This window comes from Ylistrum balloti, unplaced genomic scaffold (assembly GCF_031769215.1).
Source record: "Ylistrum balloti isolate Yb309-2 unplaced genomic scaffold, AGI_CSIRO_Ybal_v1 Utg371900, whole genome shotgun sequence".
In the NCBI taxonomy this organism is placed as follows: Eukaryota; Metazoa; Mollusca; class Bivalvia; order Pectinida; family Pectinidae; genus Ylistrum; species Ylistrum balloti.
In genome coordinates, this window is record NW_026782937.1 from 67,173 (window position 1) to 85,171 (window position 17,999).

General features: G+C 36.9%; 1 protein-coding gene across 1 annotated transcript; it reads right to left on the bottom strand.

Annotated features, from left to right (window-relative positions):
• Positions 1 to 6,517: 6,517 nt before the first annotated feature.
• Positions 6,518 to 17,370, bottom strand: LOC132563892 (uncharacterized). The gene is made up of 4 exons (XM_060228653.1): positions 17,277 to 17,370; positions 9,210 to 9,364; positions 8,638 to 8,717; positions 6,518 to 7,592 (listed from the first exon to the last, which is right to left on the bottom strand). Exons 1-4 carry the CDS (start codon positions 17,368 to 17,370, stop codon positions 7,427 to 7,429), a joined length of 495 nt encoding a protein of 164 aa, XP_060084636.1. The 3' UTR covers positions 6,518 to 7,426.
• Positions 17,371 to 17,999: the final 629 nt, after the last annotated feature.

Consider the following 17,999-nt stretch of genomic DNA (forward strand, 5'->3'; position numbering starts at 1 on the left):
AAAGCGACAATTTAAAAGGTTTCGCATATTAAATAATCTTTTTAGTATTTATTTTTCTTTCTAAATCTAGGTGAACTGCTTGTTTTGGTATAGATCACCACTCGGTAAAGCAGGGGATTTTTGTTGGTTTTGATAGGCACGAGTCATAAAAATGACACCAATCTGCATTCCGAGGGATTTAGAGATGACTGGGGTTCAAATTAAATTTTATACTAAGATGACTTACATCTTTATACCACACTGTAAAGTAATCCAAGATGCCTCATGCTACACCAGCCAGTAACTTTGTTGGCTTGATTTATCGCCCAAACATCAAGGGTCATTTTGAGGCGTGGCCTCCTTGAAGGAGCTGCTGGCTACCTTACTGAACAACATTCGGGAGGCTCGCCATATGCCATCTTGAGAAATTCAGATAAAGTTTCTTTTTCCAAGTCCAAAACCACGATGTCACAAGTGGTTTGTTTCCCAGTTTCCCAAGAAACATAAATCGTCACATGTAGAGAGTGTCGAACCAAACACCCTGGATCTTCAACTGAAGTTACGTAAACCAGCGCTCTCACCGACAGTAGATATTCGTATTGACGGACACATACTAGATAAAAAGGTATGTATTGTCTGATGAAGAAGTTAGAGGAAACTGGGGTTAAACCTAAAATTTAAGACACCTAAAATAGAAAGTTGTTTTCCACTGAATCAATACTTTTTTATTTAGAACATGAGTCAGTTATCTTGGAAATTCGTTAGACTAATCTGGATCGAAGCAAAGCGATTTTGCGCTGTGCACGTAAACGAAAAGGGGCAGCTACGCACAGCACATTCTAAAACAGTATATTAAGGGAGACGACTACAATTATAGCTAATATTATAGAACAGGGCAAATACACATTCCTGTTGAGTGCCATGACAGGTAAAACTAAACATACCTGATATACTGTACCCGTGACAGGTAAAAGTAAACATACCTGATATACTGTACCCGTGACAGGTAAAAGTAAACATCCCTGATGTACTGTACCCGTGACAGGTAAAAGTAAACATCCCTGATGTACTGTACCCGTGACAGGTAAAAGTAAACATACCTGATGTACTGTACCCGTGACAGGTAAAAGTAAACATACCTGATATACTGTACCCGTGACAGGTAAAAGTAAACATACCTGATATACTGTACCCGTGACAGGTAAAAGTAAACATACCTGATATACTGTATCCGTGACAGGTAAAAGTAAACATACCTGATATACTGTACCCGTGACAGGTAAAAGTAAACATACCTGATGTACTGTACCCGTGACAGGTAAAAGTAAACATACCTGATGTACTGTACCCGTGACAGGTAAAAGTAAACATACCTGATGTACTGTACCCGTGACAGGTAAAAGTAAACATACTTGATATACTGTACCCGTGACAGGTAAAAGTAAACATACCTGATGTACTGTACCCGTGACAGGTAAAAGTAAACATACCTGATATACTGTACCCGTGACAGGTAAAAGTAAACATACCTGATATACTGTACCCGTGACAGGTAAAAGTAAACATACCTGATGTACTGTACCCGTGACAGGTAAAAGTAAACATACCTGATGTACTGTACCCGTGACAGGTAAAAGTAAACATACCTGATGTACTGTACCCGTGACAGGTAAAAGTAAACATACCTGATATACTGTATCCGTGACAGGTAAAAGTAAACATACCTGATGTACTGTACCCGTGACAGGTAAAAGTAAACACCCCTGACGTAATGTAAAAAGTAAACCTTTCCTATACCAGATCTTTCTGTATATAGGATGAATATGAAGCGAATTTATTTACTGGATGATAAAACCCACAATGCTGGTGATAAAAACAACTGCGACAAACATTTAAGTTTGACCTCGGAATCAATGTAAGATTGTACTAATTCTGGCTTATTATTCCTAGGTATTTTGTTGTTTATTGAACAACGCTTCTTAAAATATTATCTAAATCAAATCAACTAATGTACAATATTACGTGAGGAGGGATGTTGAACCAGAGATGTTTATGCGTGCCATGAGTATATTTCAATCTCTGCTCAAGTGGGACTGAATGAAACCAAATGTAATCTGTATGTTTTGTTTACCATATTGTAATGATCACATTACTGTTGATCTGGGCTTGTGAATACATCCTTTACAGATTTTGTAAGGGGAGATAACTCTTCGAAGCTAAACTAAAATAAAAATAATTCAATATGCTCTAAATTTGTAGATATAAATTGATAAAGCGAAATAAGTAAAATATACTGACAGGAAAAAGAAACGCAATTAGCAGAAAGTTAATATTGTAAAGTAAATCCTTGACGTACACCCTTGAAACTTGACAAATTTGTGCATTTGAGTTAGGTCCCTATGGTACCGTATTAGAATTACTGATGCATAACTAAAGTGACAAAAGCACGATATCTCGAACTCAGTATAAAGGATTGGCTCAAAATCTGTATGTGTGAATCTTCAGACATATCCGTCTTGATTTCCCACATTTTAAACATAAACAGTTCAACGTAAAAATGCCATGACTGCCCGAAGTTGACAGGGTCGTGCCATTGCACTTCTTATGCAAGGTACCCCGCAAAATCAGGTCGCTAATCAATTTGGAGTCCATCCATCGAACATTTGTCGTCTCATCCAAAGACTACATGCCACCGGAAGGGTTGCAGACCGTCCCCGAAGCGGTCGCCCTCGTGTGACGACGCGTCGGCAGGATAGGGCAATGCGACTTTCGCACCTACGCAATCGCTTTATGACGGCCACGGAAACAGCAAGGAACACAATTGGGCGTCATCATGTTCCAATTGATCCAAAGGCAGTGCGTACTCGACTGCGTTCCCTCGGTCTAAGACCGCGGCGACCATATGTTCGACCACAGCTTAATGCGCGGCGACGTGCCAGACGAATGCAATGGATGAACGCACATTCCGTAAGACGCTTCTCAATGCAACGTTGGAGAAGCGTCCTATTCTCAGATGAGTCAAGATTTTCGCTTTACCGGGCAGACGGCCGACGTCGTGTCTATAGACGTACCCACGAGCGCTATGCTGATACTTGCGTGATAGAGAATGACCGCTTTGGAGGAGGATCGGTCATGTATGGGGAGGGATTGCGCATGGTATCAAGACTCCTCTGGTCGTTATTCAGGGAAATCTCACGGCCGTCCGCTATAGAGATCAAGTCCTAGCGCCGCATGTTGTTCCTCTAGTACAGCAGCGTCAACTGACGTTTCAGCAGGACAACACCCGGCCGCAAACAATGTCCGCACCCTAGACTGGCCCCAATGCAGTCCTGACCTCTCCCCAATAGAACATTTATGGGACGAGTTGGACAGAAGGATAAGACGTAGGCCGAATCCTCCAATCAACGTCGCACAGTTGGCGTTGGCGCTGGATGAGGAATGGAATCGTATACTAATGAGGAGGGTTAATACCCCGATCAATTCAATGCACAAAAGAGTTCGTGCAGTTACTGCAGCTCGCGGGGGTACACACGATATTGATGGGTCCAGAACGCACTTCATTTTGAGTGGGGTACTCTTGAATCAACGTCAGATTTGAAAGGTTTACTTAACGTACACGAATGAAATTCTCGTAGATGAGAGAATAGTCAACTATCTTCCAGTTATACCATAATAACATTCTAAAACCCTTTTCTATTTCCCGTAGTTGACCTGGAAATTCCTAATTGCGTTTCTTTTTCCTCTCAGTATAATTAAAAGAGAAATAATTAAAAAATATAATGACTGAATAAATATCAATGTGACATTGTGGTCATTTTTTTTAAGCGACACAGATTTGTTTTTCAATTTTTTCATCTGCATGATACCATGCAAATGCTGTTGTCTGGAACAAAACAGAAGGAATGATTAAGGTTTTAACCTTCCATTGACTGTAAGTGAAAATCTCAAACAAGATCCAGAGCAGCCACTCAGCAATTTGGATACAGAACTTCTTTTTGATTAAGTTCTTGGTGGGCCATGGATACTTAGGCTACTGTGTAACTCCATGATAATTCTAAAAAAAACGGTGTTAAGTTCGAAGAGAAGCGAGAGACGACCGTAGAACTCAATATAGACGTTATTCTTCCACACAGCTGTCAGAGAATTATCAGAATTTAATTATGTTGTTTTCATTGTGCTTGGTTTTTCTTTAAGATTGTTTAACTTTCCTGAAAATTTAAATCTCCTACAAGACAAAGAGCGTCCATTTAGCAATTTCGATACAGAACTACTTTTTCATGAATAATGTTCTTTATGCCATGGATTCATAGAGAAGATATGATCAGTGTCCTAAACGTCAGCCGTATCAGAGTGAGGGTGAAGACAGACAAAAAGTGGCTCGCTACTTTTGTCTCTATCTATCCTGTTTCATGAACTGGAAATCAGACCATCAAACTTCAACAGTTTTGTTGTTAATCTTTGTTTACCTGACGTTGCTGTTACGCTGCATTTTGTCTGATAACGTACTGTGGGTCAAAATAATTGCTCCACGCAAATTTCTATGGATATGAGTGATTTAAGAACTTTTCTATATAAAATACCACATTACAACCTATAAAATAGCTTATTCCAATAGGTAATTATATTTTTAATATATTTTTCCGTAAATTCAGAAAGTAATTTTGTCGATTATGTTTTTCGTCACTGTCAAATACAGCAACAAGAGTACCGCAAAGCGGAACAAAATACGCCCGTGAATATCCAAAAACAGCAAAGGGGCATAACTCTTATTCAAATCGTCTAATCAAAACCCCGTTCAGGAAAACACAATTTCATATCATGGTGATTAAGCCTACCAAGTTTCATAAAGATCGGCTGAAAAATGTTGGAGATCTCCGGACAAGATTTCTATAGTGAAATAAACAAAGGGACATAACTCTTGTTCAAACCACCAAATCTAGACCCCGTTCAAGAAAACATAACTTCATATCATGGTGTTTCAGCCTACCAAGTTTCATAAAGATCGGCTAAAAATTTTGGAGGAGATCTCCGGACAAATAAAAGTTTACGATGGATGCTGGACACCAGACGGACGAACAGTGCCATACCATAATACGTCGGTCTTTCGATGAGCGTATAAAAAAATATGTGGCAGGTGTGTTCCAACGACGGCAGCACCAGTTGCAGCTGTAATAAGTTAAAGATGGCATCTGTCCAATACGGTGTGAAATGGGAGACAAATGTAGAACTCAGCATGGACAAAATCAATCAATACAATTAATACCTGGTATATACTTTTTAAAAATTTTTAATGTGTCGTATAATCTTATTTTGCCTGAATAATACTCCTTGATGTTCCTGTAATTAAACCATTGAACTACATAAGCTAACCTTACCCCAAATAGAATTCCACAAGTTCTAGTAACTGTAGTCTTGGATTTTTTCAAAATATATACAAACCCTCTTAATGGAGATATTAATACTGAGTCTTATTTCCATGGGGGAATGAACTGGGTTATTTTTGCGACAAATTCATTATCAACTGGAAAACAGATAAATATTAGGATTCATTCTTTTATGTAAATGATTTAATTCTCCATTACATCAACTCATAACAATTACCTACAAGATGACACTGCCCTCACACTGCCCTCACACTGCCCTCAAGTGTGATACACAATACCTACCTGTGCTGAGGGAGATTGAGGAAACTTGATCTTTGTCAATCAATTTTACAAATATCAACATGAAACTTGGTACAAAGATTATTAGTAAGTTAATATTAATATATATTTTAATATTTCCAACCTCGTTGCATATTTTAGGCAATGATGTCTGTAGAGCTTTTACATTTTCCATACTAATTGTATAAATAGTACATAGGGCTGCCATGTTGTCAATCTCGCTATAGTAAAATTGTCATAATTCGGTCATATTTTTCATCAATGAAAATAGAACTTGGTACATTAATTAATCATGTTCATATTATGTACATATGTTTTGGTGTCATTATCTTTCAAGACAAGTGTGATACAAAATGTACACTTGCATCGAGGAAAATTAAACTCTCAAAATAACTCAACCACAGATATCAACACGAGGCAGAGGACGTATTGTTATATCTATAATGTCACTATTTTGATATAAAAATATTTTTGAAGTCTTTACTTTTCTTACTTTCGTTGATGGTTATTTCTTGATGATTTTAAGATTTCCACTAATAAATCTATTCAAGTTCTAGATCAGATCAATTTCAATTACTTTCTTCAAGGAACTGAAGCATTACTCTAATATATTTAATGAAATTAGTTTTTAAAACTGTAATCCGATATTGAATTTCAGATTAATAATCTCTTTACCAAGTTACACACTTCCCCACCAGTGGAGCGGTATATTGTGGTAAGTATTTACCAAGTTACACACTTCCCCACCAGTGGAGCGGTATATTGTGGTAAGTATTTACCAAGTTACACACTTCCCCACCAGTGGAGCGGTATATTGTGGTAAGTATTTACCAAGTTACACACTTCCCCACCAGTGGAACGGTTACACACAAGTTACACACTTCCCCACCAGTGGAGCGGTATATTGTGGTAAGTATTTACCAGGGTTACACACTTCCCCACCAGTGGAGCGGTATATTGTGGTAAGTATTTACCAGGGTTACACACTTCCCCACCAGTGGAGCGGTATATTGTGGTAAGTATTTACCAGGGTTACACACTTCCCCACCAGTGGAGCGGTATATTGTGGTAAGTATTTACCAGGGTTACACACTTCCCCACCAGTGGAGCGGTATATTGTGGTAAGTATTTACCAGGGTTACACACTTCCCCACCAGTGGAGCGGTATATTGTGGTAAGTATTTACCAGGGTTACACACTTCCCCACCAGTTCTCTCCAGTGGAGCGGTATATTGTGGTAAGTATTTACCAGGGTTACACACTTCCCCACCAGTTCTCTCCAGTGGAGCGGTATGTTGTAAGTAAAGAACTTGCCCGTTTGCATTAATGCGAGTCTCAGTGAGGCTTAAGAAGTTCATTCTTTTGGAGCGGTGGCCCATTCCAGTAACAACCTTGCCTCCTGTTTTAAAGAGTATCAGTGAGGCTTGAGAAGTTCTCTTAAGTGAAGCAGCATATAGTGTCTAGAATTTACCAGTGTTTATTATTTTTTATCATTAAAAACAACTGATTAAATTCAACTTGTAAGTACCACATAATTTTCTTTCCTTTCAGACTATCAACCATTATGATGTTCTACCAGCAAGTATGTATCTTTACTAACCAATCAACAACATTGTTACAAAAAATAAAGTCATCATTCAGCCAATAGCAATCTTTGTTTCAAGACATATCATTCACCACAGCTTCTTTCATCCTTTCAGTCTGTTATCTGTTCCTCCGACTCATTTTCAAACTTCAACATTTTCAAACTCTGATGAAATAATTTATGAATCATGATTTTGTTGTCATGATGTTTCCTCCCATAACTTTTCCGGGATATCCACATTGGAAACTTTCAATTTATCATCCTTCATATGATCCTTATGAATATAGAATGTCCAGCGGTACTCCGGTCCAAGTTCAATGTCTAGCTGATTTATTTTCCATTCTGGAATTTCATTCTTTGGTGTTCTGGGGAAAAAAACCAGATGTACAGGAACATTCTGCACAAGCTGACAAAATTCTGGCTGTTTTACCTTTTCATAACTCTTTCTAATGATTTCTAAAACTATTACTACCAACATCAAAGCATCTTTCCTGAGTTTGAGCAGATGAAATCAATGGAAATGTCCCCTGCCATTATAAAATTGGACTGTTTTAATATAGCACTTTGGGGAATCCAGATCTCATTCACTGACTAGACCATAAATTTGAAGTGAAGTATCGGGTAATCCACAGGTCTGATCATTGTTCACTTATAATTTCTGCTGGTATCAGAATTTCATTGTTTTGTTTGACATATTTCTTTTCAATTTCAAAATATACACAAAATTTGACACTGTTCAGCTAATGTTTGTGAATTGATTGAGCTAGAACTAGATAAATTATCATAAATCAATGTGGTGTATTTGCTTATATGGTGAATTAAGGCATACAATATCTATAAGAATGTAAGAAGATCCTTTGTGAATCTTTCATCATATAATTCTCTTGATATCTAGATCAAGGGAGACAACTCCACAATCGTGTCTTTTTTTTTCTTTTCTTTTATGTTCAATGGAAAAAATATCTAATCCTGCTTGTTAAAAATTTTATCACTTTTCACTTCCAGAAAACAAGAAAATAATTTTATAATAACTATGCCAACACTCCCATGCAAAAAAGTATAAATTTCAGACAAATTTCTATAAAAAGCAATGATGACCTTGACATCGGAAACCATGGTCATCTATGGTATTGTCATGATGAACCTTTGTACATCAAATCCCTTAAGAAACACAACACTAGAGTGTTGGTATAAATTTTAAATGGGATGGTACAAACATGATATGTAATAACTGTATATTGTCAATCCCAGCAGTCTCTTTTTAACGTTTTATGTTACTTGTGTTATTGAAAATAAAATTCAGGAAATATTGGCAATAAAAAAGATGGTAACAAACAATGAAACAACTTTTACACAAACTTTTCTTTTTATCAAAAAAATGTAGAAAATGATTACACATTACAAACTTACTCTGTTGTAATTGGAGGTCTTGTTGCCCAAAGATACAAAAACGCTGAGGGCCCCTTAGAACCACTCACAGGAATCTTCAACTGAACAAAAAAAAGTTTGTTTACAACTTTTATATTTAACATAAATATTCAAGAACTGTCAACTCGGAACTGTTTAACAGCATAATCTGTCTTTAGCAAATCATTAAAAATTTACATATAATAAAAGAATGAAATTGAACCTGCCATTCATATCTTTATCATATATGCTTTTACATGAGTGAGGTATACATGACATTTAATGGGAAATCAATAAATTTTCATTTTATTATATTGTTAAATGGAATCTTTTAAAAAATTAATACATACATATTTCACTAGCAAAAATGATATAAACAAATCTTCCAAACAAAACGTCAAAGATGTTTTCATCCATTCAATCATGGACTTAGATAATCTTTTTCTAATCCCGTGCTTCGATATTTCAAAGGTTTCAGGTTTGAAGGGGAGTCTTGCTTTCACTTCATTTGTTGTATATGTAAGGATTTAAACGGGCTGAAATCCAGTAAAAGAATGTGTTGCTGCCAATCTTACCTTAGCGTTTCCAGCTAGAGGATCCACACTGTTCTCTGATGGATCTCTAGATATATTGTGAAGTGTCAGTGGACTGCCCAGTCTATCCATCACTACGTTATAACCCTGCAGTATTCCGAGAGCTTGACTAACGTATGGCTCTGACTTGATGGCCACTGAAAAGTATTGTATGATAACATTATCGTTACAGTACAAAAACCTAACAACATTGGCGTTGGAAATTCTGACTGTAAATTAAAAAAAAAAAAAAAAAACAGGACATGCACTCCTAGATGGTAGATCAGTATGGTGTATGTACACTCTACATTAACCAAGCATTCCAACAATACTTAGCAGAAGTCCGAATATTTTATTAGATAGTACCAAGCATAAAATACAAAAAGATTTCTTACCAAATCTTTATAAATGAATTTCCTGGAGTGTGAAAATCTTGCAGGACACTCATACCAACATGGTAGCCCTATGTAGTGTTAACTGTGCATGTTCTGTGTTAACTTCAACAGGACACTCACTCCAACATGGTTGCCTTATATAGTGTTAACTGTGCATGTCCTGTGTTAACTTCAAAGGACACTCACTCCAACATGGTTGCCTTATATAGTGTTAACTGTGCATGTCCTGTGTTAACTTCAACAGGACACTCACTCCTGCATGGTTGCCTTATATAGTGTTAACTGTGCATGTCCTGTGTTAACTTCAACAGGACACTCACTCCAACATGGTTGCCTTATATAGTGTTAACTGTGCATGTCCTGTGTTAACTTCAACAGGACACTCACTCCAACATGGTAGCCCTATATAGTGTTAACTGTGCATGTTAACTTCAACAGGACACTCACTCCAACATGGTAGCCCTATATAGTGTTAACTGTGCATGTTAACTTCAACAGGACACTCACTCCAACATGGTAGCTCTATATAGTGTTAACTGTGCATGTCATATGTTAACTTCAACAGGACACTCACTCCAACATGGTAGCCCTATATAGTGTTAACTGTGTATGTTAACTTCAACAGGAAACTCACTCCAACATGGTTGCCTTATATAGTGTTAACTGTGCATGTCCTGTGTTAACTTCAAAGGACACTCACTCCAACATGGTTGCCTTATATAGTGTTAACTGTGCATGTCCTGTGTTAACTTCAACAGGACACTCACTCAAACATGTTTGCCTTATATAGTGTTAACTGTGCATGTCCTGTGTTAACTTCAACAGGACACTCACTCCAACATGGTAGCCCTATATAGTGTTAACTGTGCATGTTAACTTCAACAGCACACTCACTCCAACATGGTAGCCCTATAGAGTGTTAACTGTGCATGTTAACTTCAACAGGACACTCACTCCAATATGGTAGCACTATATAGTGTTAACTGTGCATGTTAATTTCAACAGGACACTCACTCCAACATGGTAGCCCTATATAGTGTTAACTGTGCATGTCCTGTGTTAACTTTAACTGGACACTCACTCCAACATGGTAGCCCTATAGAGTGTTAACTGTGCATGTTAACTTCAACAGGACACTCACTCCATCATGGTTGCACTATATAGTGTTAACTGTGCATGTTAACTTCAACAGGACACTCACTCCAACATGGTAGCCCTATATAGTGTTAACTGTGCATGTTAACTTCAACAAGACACTCACTCCAACATGGTAGCCCTATATAGTGTTAACTGTGCATGTCCTGTGTTATCTTCAACAGGACACTCTTTCCAACATGGTAGTCCTATATAGTGTTAACTGTGCATGTTAACTTCAACAGGACACTCACTCCAACATGGTTGCCCTATATAGTGTTAACTGTGTATGTTAATTTCAACAGGACACTCACTCCAACATGGTAGCCCTATAAAGTTTACTGTGCATGTCCTGTGTTATGTTCAACAGGACACTCACTCCAACATGGTTGCCTTATATAGTGTTAACTGTGCATGTCCTGTGTTATCTTCAACAGGACACTCTTTCCAACATGGTAGCCCTATAGAGTGTTAACTGTGCATGTCCTGTGTTAACTTCAACAGGACACTCACTCCAACATGGTAGCCCTATATAGTGTTAACTGTGCATGTTAACTTCAACATGACACTCACTCCAACATGGTAGCCCTATATAGTGTTAACTGTGCATTTCCTGTGTTAACTTCAACAGGACACTCACTCCAACATGGTTGCCTTATATAGTGTTAACTGTGCATGTCCTGTGTTAACTTCAACAGGACACTCACTCCAACATGGTTGCCTTATATAGTGTTAACTGTGCATGTCCTGTGTTAACTTCAACAGGACACTCACTCCAACATGGTAGCCCTATACAGTGTTAACTGTGCATGTCCTGTGTTATCTTCAACAGGACACTCTTTCCAACATGGTAGCCCTATAGAGTGTTAACTGTGCATGTCCTGTGTTAACTTCAACAGGACACTCACTCCAACATGGTAGCCCTATATAGTGTTAACTGTGCATGTTAACTTCAACAGGACACTCACTCCAACATGGTTGCCTTATATAGTGTTAACTGTGCATGTCCTGTGTTAACTTCAACAGGACACTCACTCCAACATGGTTGCCCTATATAGTGTTAACTGTGCATGTTAACTTCAACAGGACACTCACTCCAACATGGTAGCCCTATAAAGTGTTAACTGTGCATGTCCTGTGTTAACTTCAACAGGACACTCACTCCAACATGGTTGCCCTATAGAGTGTTAACTGTGCATGTCCTGTGTTAACTTCAACAGGACACTCACTCCAACATGGTAGCCCTATATAGTGTTAACTGTGCATGTTAACTTCAACAGCACACTCACTCCAACATGGTAGCCCTATAGAGTGTTAACTGTGCATGTCCTGTGTTAACTTCAACAGGACACTCACTCCAACATGGTAGCCCTATATAGTGTTAACTGTGCATGTCCTGTGTTAACTTCAACAGGACACTCACTCCAACATGGTTGCCTTATAGAGTGTTAACTGTGCATGTCCTGTGTTAACTTCAACAGGACACTCACTCCATCATGGTAGCCCTATACAGTGTTAACTGTGCATGTCCTGTGTTATCTTCAACAGGACACTCTTTCCAACATGGTAGCCCTATAGAGTGTTAACTGTGCATGTCCTGTGTTAACTTCAACAGGACACTCACTCCAACATGGTAGCCCTATATAGTGTTAACTGTGCATGTTAACTTCAACAGGACACTCACTCCAACATGGTTGCCTTATAGAGTGTTAACTGTGCATGTCCTGTGTTAACTTCAACAGGACACTCACTCCAACATGGCAGCCCTATATAGTGTTAACTGTGCATGTTAACTTCAACATGACACTCACTCCAACATGGTAGCCCTATATAGTGTTAACTGTGCATGTTAACTTCAACAGGACACTCACTTCAACATGGTAGCCCTATAGAGTGTTAACTGTGCATGTTCTGTGTTAACTTCAACAGGACACTCACTCCAACATGGTAGCCCTATATAGTGTTAACTGTGCATGTCCTGTGTTATCTTCAACAGGACACTCTTTCCAACATGGTAGCCCTATAGAGTGTTAACTGTGCATGTCCTGTGTTAACTTCGTTCCTTTTAAGTCTGATAATCACAATGATATTCTTTATTGCTTCTATTATGATCCTGTATATCCATGTTATTGTCTGTTATTTCTGTCTACTTTGTTTCTGTCTTTTAAGTCTTTTATGTTTTTTTTTATCTATTTTACAATATATTCTTTTTATTTCTCACCTTTTTAATGAATTTTCTGACTTCATTCATAGACCACTTTTAATGAATTTTCTGACTTCATTCATAGACCACTTTTAATGAAATTTCTGACTTCATTCATAGACCACTTTTAATGAATTTTCTTACTTCAATCATAGACCACTTTTAATTAATTTTCTGACTTCATTCATAGACCACTTTTAATGAATTTTCTGACTTCATTCATAGACCACTTTTAATGAATTTTCTGACTTCAATCATAGACCACTTTTAATGAATTTTCTGACTTCATTCATAGACCACTTTTAATGAATTTTCTGACTTCATCCATAGACCACTTTTAATGAATTTTCTGACTTCAATCATAGACCACTTTTAATGAATTTTCTTACTTCAATCATAGACCACTTTTAATGAATTTTCTGACTTCATTCATAGACCACTTTTAATGAATTTTCTGACTTCAATCATAGACCACTTTTAATGAATTTTCTGACTTCAATCATAGACCACTTTTAATGAATTTTCTGACTTCAATCATAGACCACTTTTAATGAATTTTCTGACTTCATCCATAGACCACTTTTAATGAATTTTCTGACTTCAATCATAGACCACTTTTAATGAATTTTCAGACTTCATCCATAGACCACTTTTAATGAATTTTCTGACTTCATTCATAGACCACTTTTAATGAATTTTCTGACTTCATTCATAGACCACTTTTAATGAATTTTCTGACTTCAATCATAGACCACTTTTAATGAATTTTCTGACTTCATTCATAGACCACTTTTAATGAATTTTCTGACTTCATTCATAGACCACTTTTAATGAATTTTCTGACTTCATTCATAGACCACTTTTAATGAATTTTCTGACTTCATTCATAGACCACTTTTAATGAATTTTTGTTTCTTGCTTCATCTCATATTATTTCTATTGTTTTCTGCCATGTTTGACCTGAGAAAGAACCATTTCTTTATAACATATGATTTTCAGGATGCCATTTTGACTTCATTCTGGTAAGCATATATAGGAAAATGGCATCACATGGAAATTAGCAGTGTTGATAATTTTGTATTACTCCTAAAATAAACAATGGAAAATTAAATTCATATTATGAGAAGACAAGAGATCCCAGAGGGATCTTGGCGCCCACCGTTTGAGGATCTGTTTTCAGTTCTTGAAGATTTGTTTATTTTTTTTTGTTTGTTACAGGTGTTGTAAATGTTCATGAACTGGTCTTCATTGAATGTACTCAATGATGGCACAAGATATTTTTATTAAGCACCTATTAGCAAATATCATTTGAAAAAGATCCCAAAGTATTATTAGACAGCAGTCAGTTACAGGTGGATAATGGACAATATGCTTGTGCTGTATTACTGTCCACATCCAAGATGGCTGCCTGTGGGCCACCTTGATTTCAAATCAGTCCAAAAAAGGTACTAGGGAAACCAATATCTATGAAATATCAGAAGGATCCATCCAGTACTTCCCCAGATATAGCAGTAACAAGATTTTACTCTCAAAATCCTAGATGGCTGCCTGTCAGCCATCTTGATTTCGGATCAGTCCAAAAAGGTATAATGCACAACTTGGAACCAAAGGGAACCTACATATGAAATTTAAGAAAGATCCATCCAGTACTTTCCAAGAAATAGCAGTAACAAACTTTTACATTCAAAATCCAAGATGGCCACCTGTGTGCCATCTTGAATTCGAATAGGTCCAAAAAAGGTACAATGCACAACTAGGGACCAAGGGGAAACTGCATATGAAATTTAAGAAAGATCCATCCAGTACTTTCCAAGAAATAGCAGTAACAAACTTTTACTTCCAAAATCCAAGATGGCTGCTTGTCGGCCATCTTGAATTCGAATCAGTTCAAAAAAGGTACAATGCACAACTAGGGACCAAGGGGAACCTGCATATGAAATTTAAGAAAGATCCATCCAGTACTTTTCAAGAAATAGCGGTAACAAGAATTGTTTACGGACGGACGGACGGACGACAGACCACGGACGCAGGGCTAAAAATCTCCAAAATCAAATGAGCACAAAGAGAGACCAAATGAAATTTGGAAGATGGCTGCCTTCAGCCATTTTGTTTTTCTGATTAGTTCCAAACTCAAACAGGCTCAACCAGGGACTAAGGGAAACCTACACCTGAAAGTTAAGAAAGACCCATTATGCACTTCTCAAGAAATAGCGATAACAAACTTTCAAAGTCAAAATCCAAAATGGCCACCTTTCAGCCATTTCCTTTTTTCTAATCAGTCCCTAAGTTACAATGGCACAACTAAGGACCAAGGGGAACCTACATTTGAAATTTGAGAAAGAAATATTCTGTACTTCTCAAGAAATAGCAATAACAAACTTTCAAAGAAAAAATCCTAAATGGTCTCCTTTCGGCCATTTTGTTTTTCTGATCAGTCCCAAAATTATACAGGCACAACTAGAGACCTGGAGAAATCTACACATGAAATTTGATCCATCCCTTACTTTTCAAACAATAGCAATAACAAACTTACTTGAAAAATCCAAGATGGTTGCTTGTCAGCCATTTAGTCAATTTTTTTATCACTTCCAAAAAATCAAACAGGAACACCTGATGATGGTGGGCTAGATAATGTGAAAGACTTATAGCATGTCACTGTATTTTTGTTAATTTTTTTTTCACTAGTTCCCCGCAACAACCATAATGAACCATATATTACAACTGTGTATTTGATGTGATGTATTTCATGTAATTTCTGTGTCTTGATAAATGGGCAGATTGCCCCGAAAATTTGACAATTTACTTGTCTGCACTGTCGTTATTAACTTTAAATCTATATATACAAACACAGTGTACATGTAAAAATGAGGACACTATATACTTATTCTCTAGATTGACTAAAGGTAGCAGTACACAGTTTCTCGGTGTGTCCATGGGTGATATTTTTGTTCATAAGATTACCCCATTATAAAGGTTTTAAAAACAATAAATCCTTGTTTTAGACCAGTTTTAGGTCTTGTCATGTTGAAGTGGACAATGTGGGGTTTCATTTTTTTCAGAATAATACTTCAGCTTTGTGTTGGAGTTTACTATTTGGGCATTCTCAAATCTGTGTCTATGCACCAAAAACTAGCTTTACAGGGAGTGAAATTTTCATAGTATTTAGACGTGGTCATGTTGTGAAGGATTTCCGAGTTAGAATTTGCTGAAATATAAGTAGTTTGTTACCATTGATTTTAAGACAGGTGTTCAGAAATTGATTTCTTCTATAAAGTTGTAGTGTTAAGATGGAATTAGCAGTATTTTTGCATTTTTAGCATTTTTTCAGTTGGTAACCATGGCAATCACATGTCAGAAATTAGAGGAAATTTTTTATTTATACAATTTTTCATCTCCTACTTTGAATGTAATTGTTATGCAGTTTATAAATATCTTTACATGTAATGATGATTTTTTTCCATAACAAAACTGCTATACTTGTATATCTCAAACATGACCAATATCATTTTAAAAACAAAGTAAAACAATTTCTGATGCTACAATCAAAAGGCAAATTTGACAACCCCTTCGTCTACTATTGAGCTCAACCTCCACTTCTTTGCGTCTGGTTGAACGGGTAGTGATGTTATATTATTGTTCATGTTATATTATTATGTAATACCTCTTCAAATCACATCCTTTTTCATAAATGCCCTGAAATGTGCCAAAACATTTTAATCACTTTCAGCATTTGTTCTATCTTCTATGTAAATGTAATTTTCTTTCAAATGTAGTGCTCTGTTTCATTTATAGTTAATGAAAATTAGATAAAGAAAATAAATTCAATCTCATTTCCATGGCTTTACATCTCAACCGGAATGATTACACCTTAAATGGACCCCATTGGAAATAAGCCTATTTTATAGGCTTTATGGGTAATCCAAGGCCAAAGGCATTTTCATCTGGTTTTATCAAATTTCTCTCTTTTTTATTGATATTTCTAAAATTTTCAACTATTTTATTTAGAAGATTTGCAAGCACAGTGTAATTTAATTTCTGCGATACTAGTTTAAACTGTGATATTTTAAGGTATGTGAAATTCTTCTGTGATATCTTATATTTTATAATTAATAATTTTAAGAAATCCACAATAATTTATCACTGATTTTAATTGTTATTGAATTGCTTATGTGATATTTGTAATGTGTAATTTTATTATGCCTTTGCCTGAAGAAACATAATAATAAAAATAATAATGCTTTTTTAAAAATGCAAATAAACTGTTTCCTGCTATCAAAGGGGCTATGTTCCGTTGTAGTAGGCTGAAATCTGTTCCCTCAACTTCTTAAATGATTTTACCTTGTTCATTTTTCCGTTTGTATACCTGGAATCCGACAAAACTGACACCAAAACATCCAGCGGAGGCTACTGCAAGTTCCAGGAATCGTGACATTGTCAATCACGTTGTTTTGATTAAGGATCTGGTCGACCCAGATCTAAGGGGAGCAGTGTAGAAATCAGATAGGTATAGCTGATAGAAAATTTCATTTATAAACCATCTGCGTCAGTCAAGGGTGTGCACTGGGATCTTCTTTTGAAAGTTTTGAAGAAAAAAAATCAAGAAAATACTATCACAGCAACAAAATCATAATCAAAACTCAAATTCCATAATCTAGGGCAAAATATGAACAAATGAAAGATTTACACGGAGACTTTTGAAAAAAATACAAGGAGAATAAGACCAGGTGTTCAAATTTGAGTTTGTTACTATGAATATTATTCAGTCATCAGGGACCCCACCTTCTAGGCTTTGATGGGTCATGCCAGGGACCCTACCTTCTAGGCTTTGATTGGTCATCCCAGGGACCCCACCTTCTTGGCTTTGATGGGTCATCCCAGGGACCCTACCTTCTAGGCTTTGATGGGTTATGTCAGGGACTCCACCTTCTAGGCTTTGATGGGTCATGCCAGGGACCCCACCTTCTAGGCTTTGATGGGTCATCCCAGGGACCCCACCTTCTTGGCTTTGATGGGTCATCCCAGGGACCCTACCTTCTAGGCTTTGATGGGTTATGTTAGGGA

Bases quoted from the DNA above. Each gene is read 5' to 3' on its own strand.
- LOC132563892 (XM_060228653.1), bottom strand. From the start codon at position 17,370: ATGTCACGATTCCTGGAACTTGCAGTAGCCTCCGCTGGATGTTTTGGT. The intron at 9,365-17,276 runs GTAAAATCATTT...AATACTTTTCAG, and splicing joins CAAACGGAAAAATGAACAAG to TGGCCATCAAGTCAGAGCCA. The intron at 8,718-9,209 runs GTAAGATTGGCA...TTTTTTGTTCAG, and splicing joins CTCTAGCTGGAAACGCTAAG to TTGAAGATTCCTGTGAGTGG.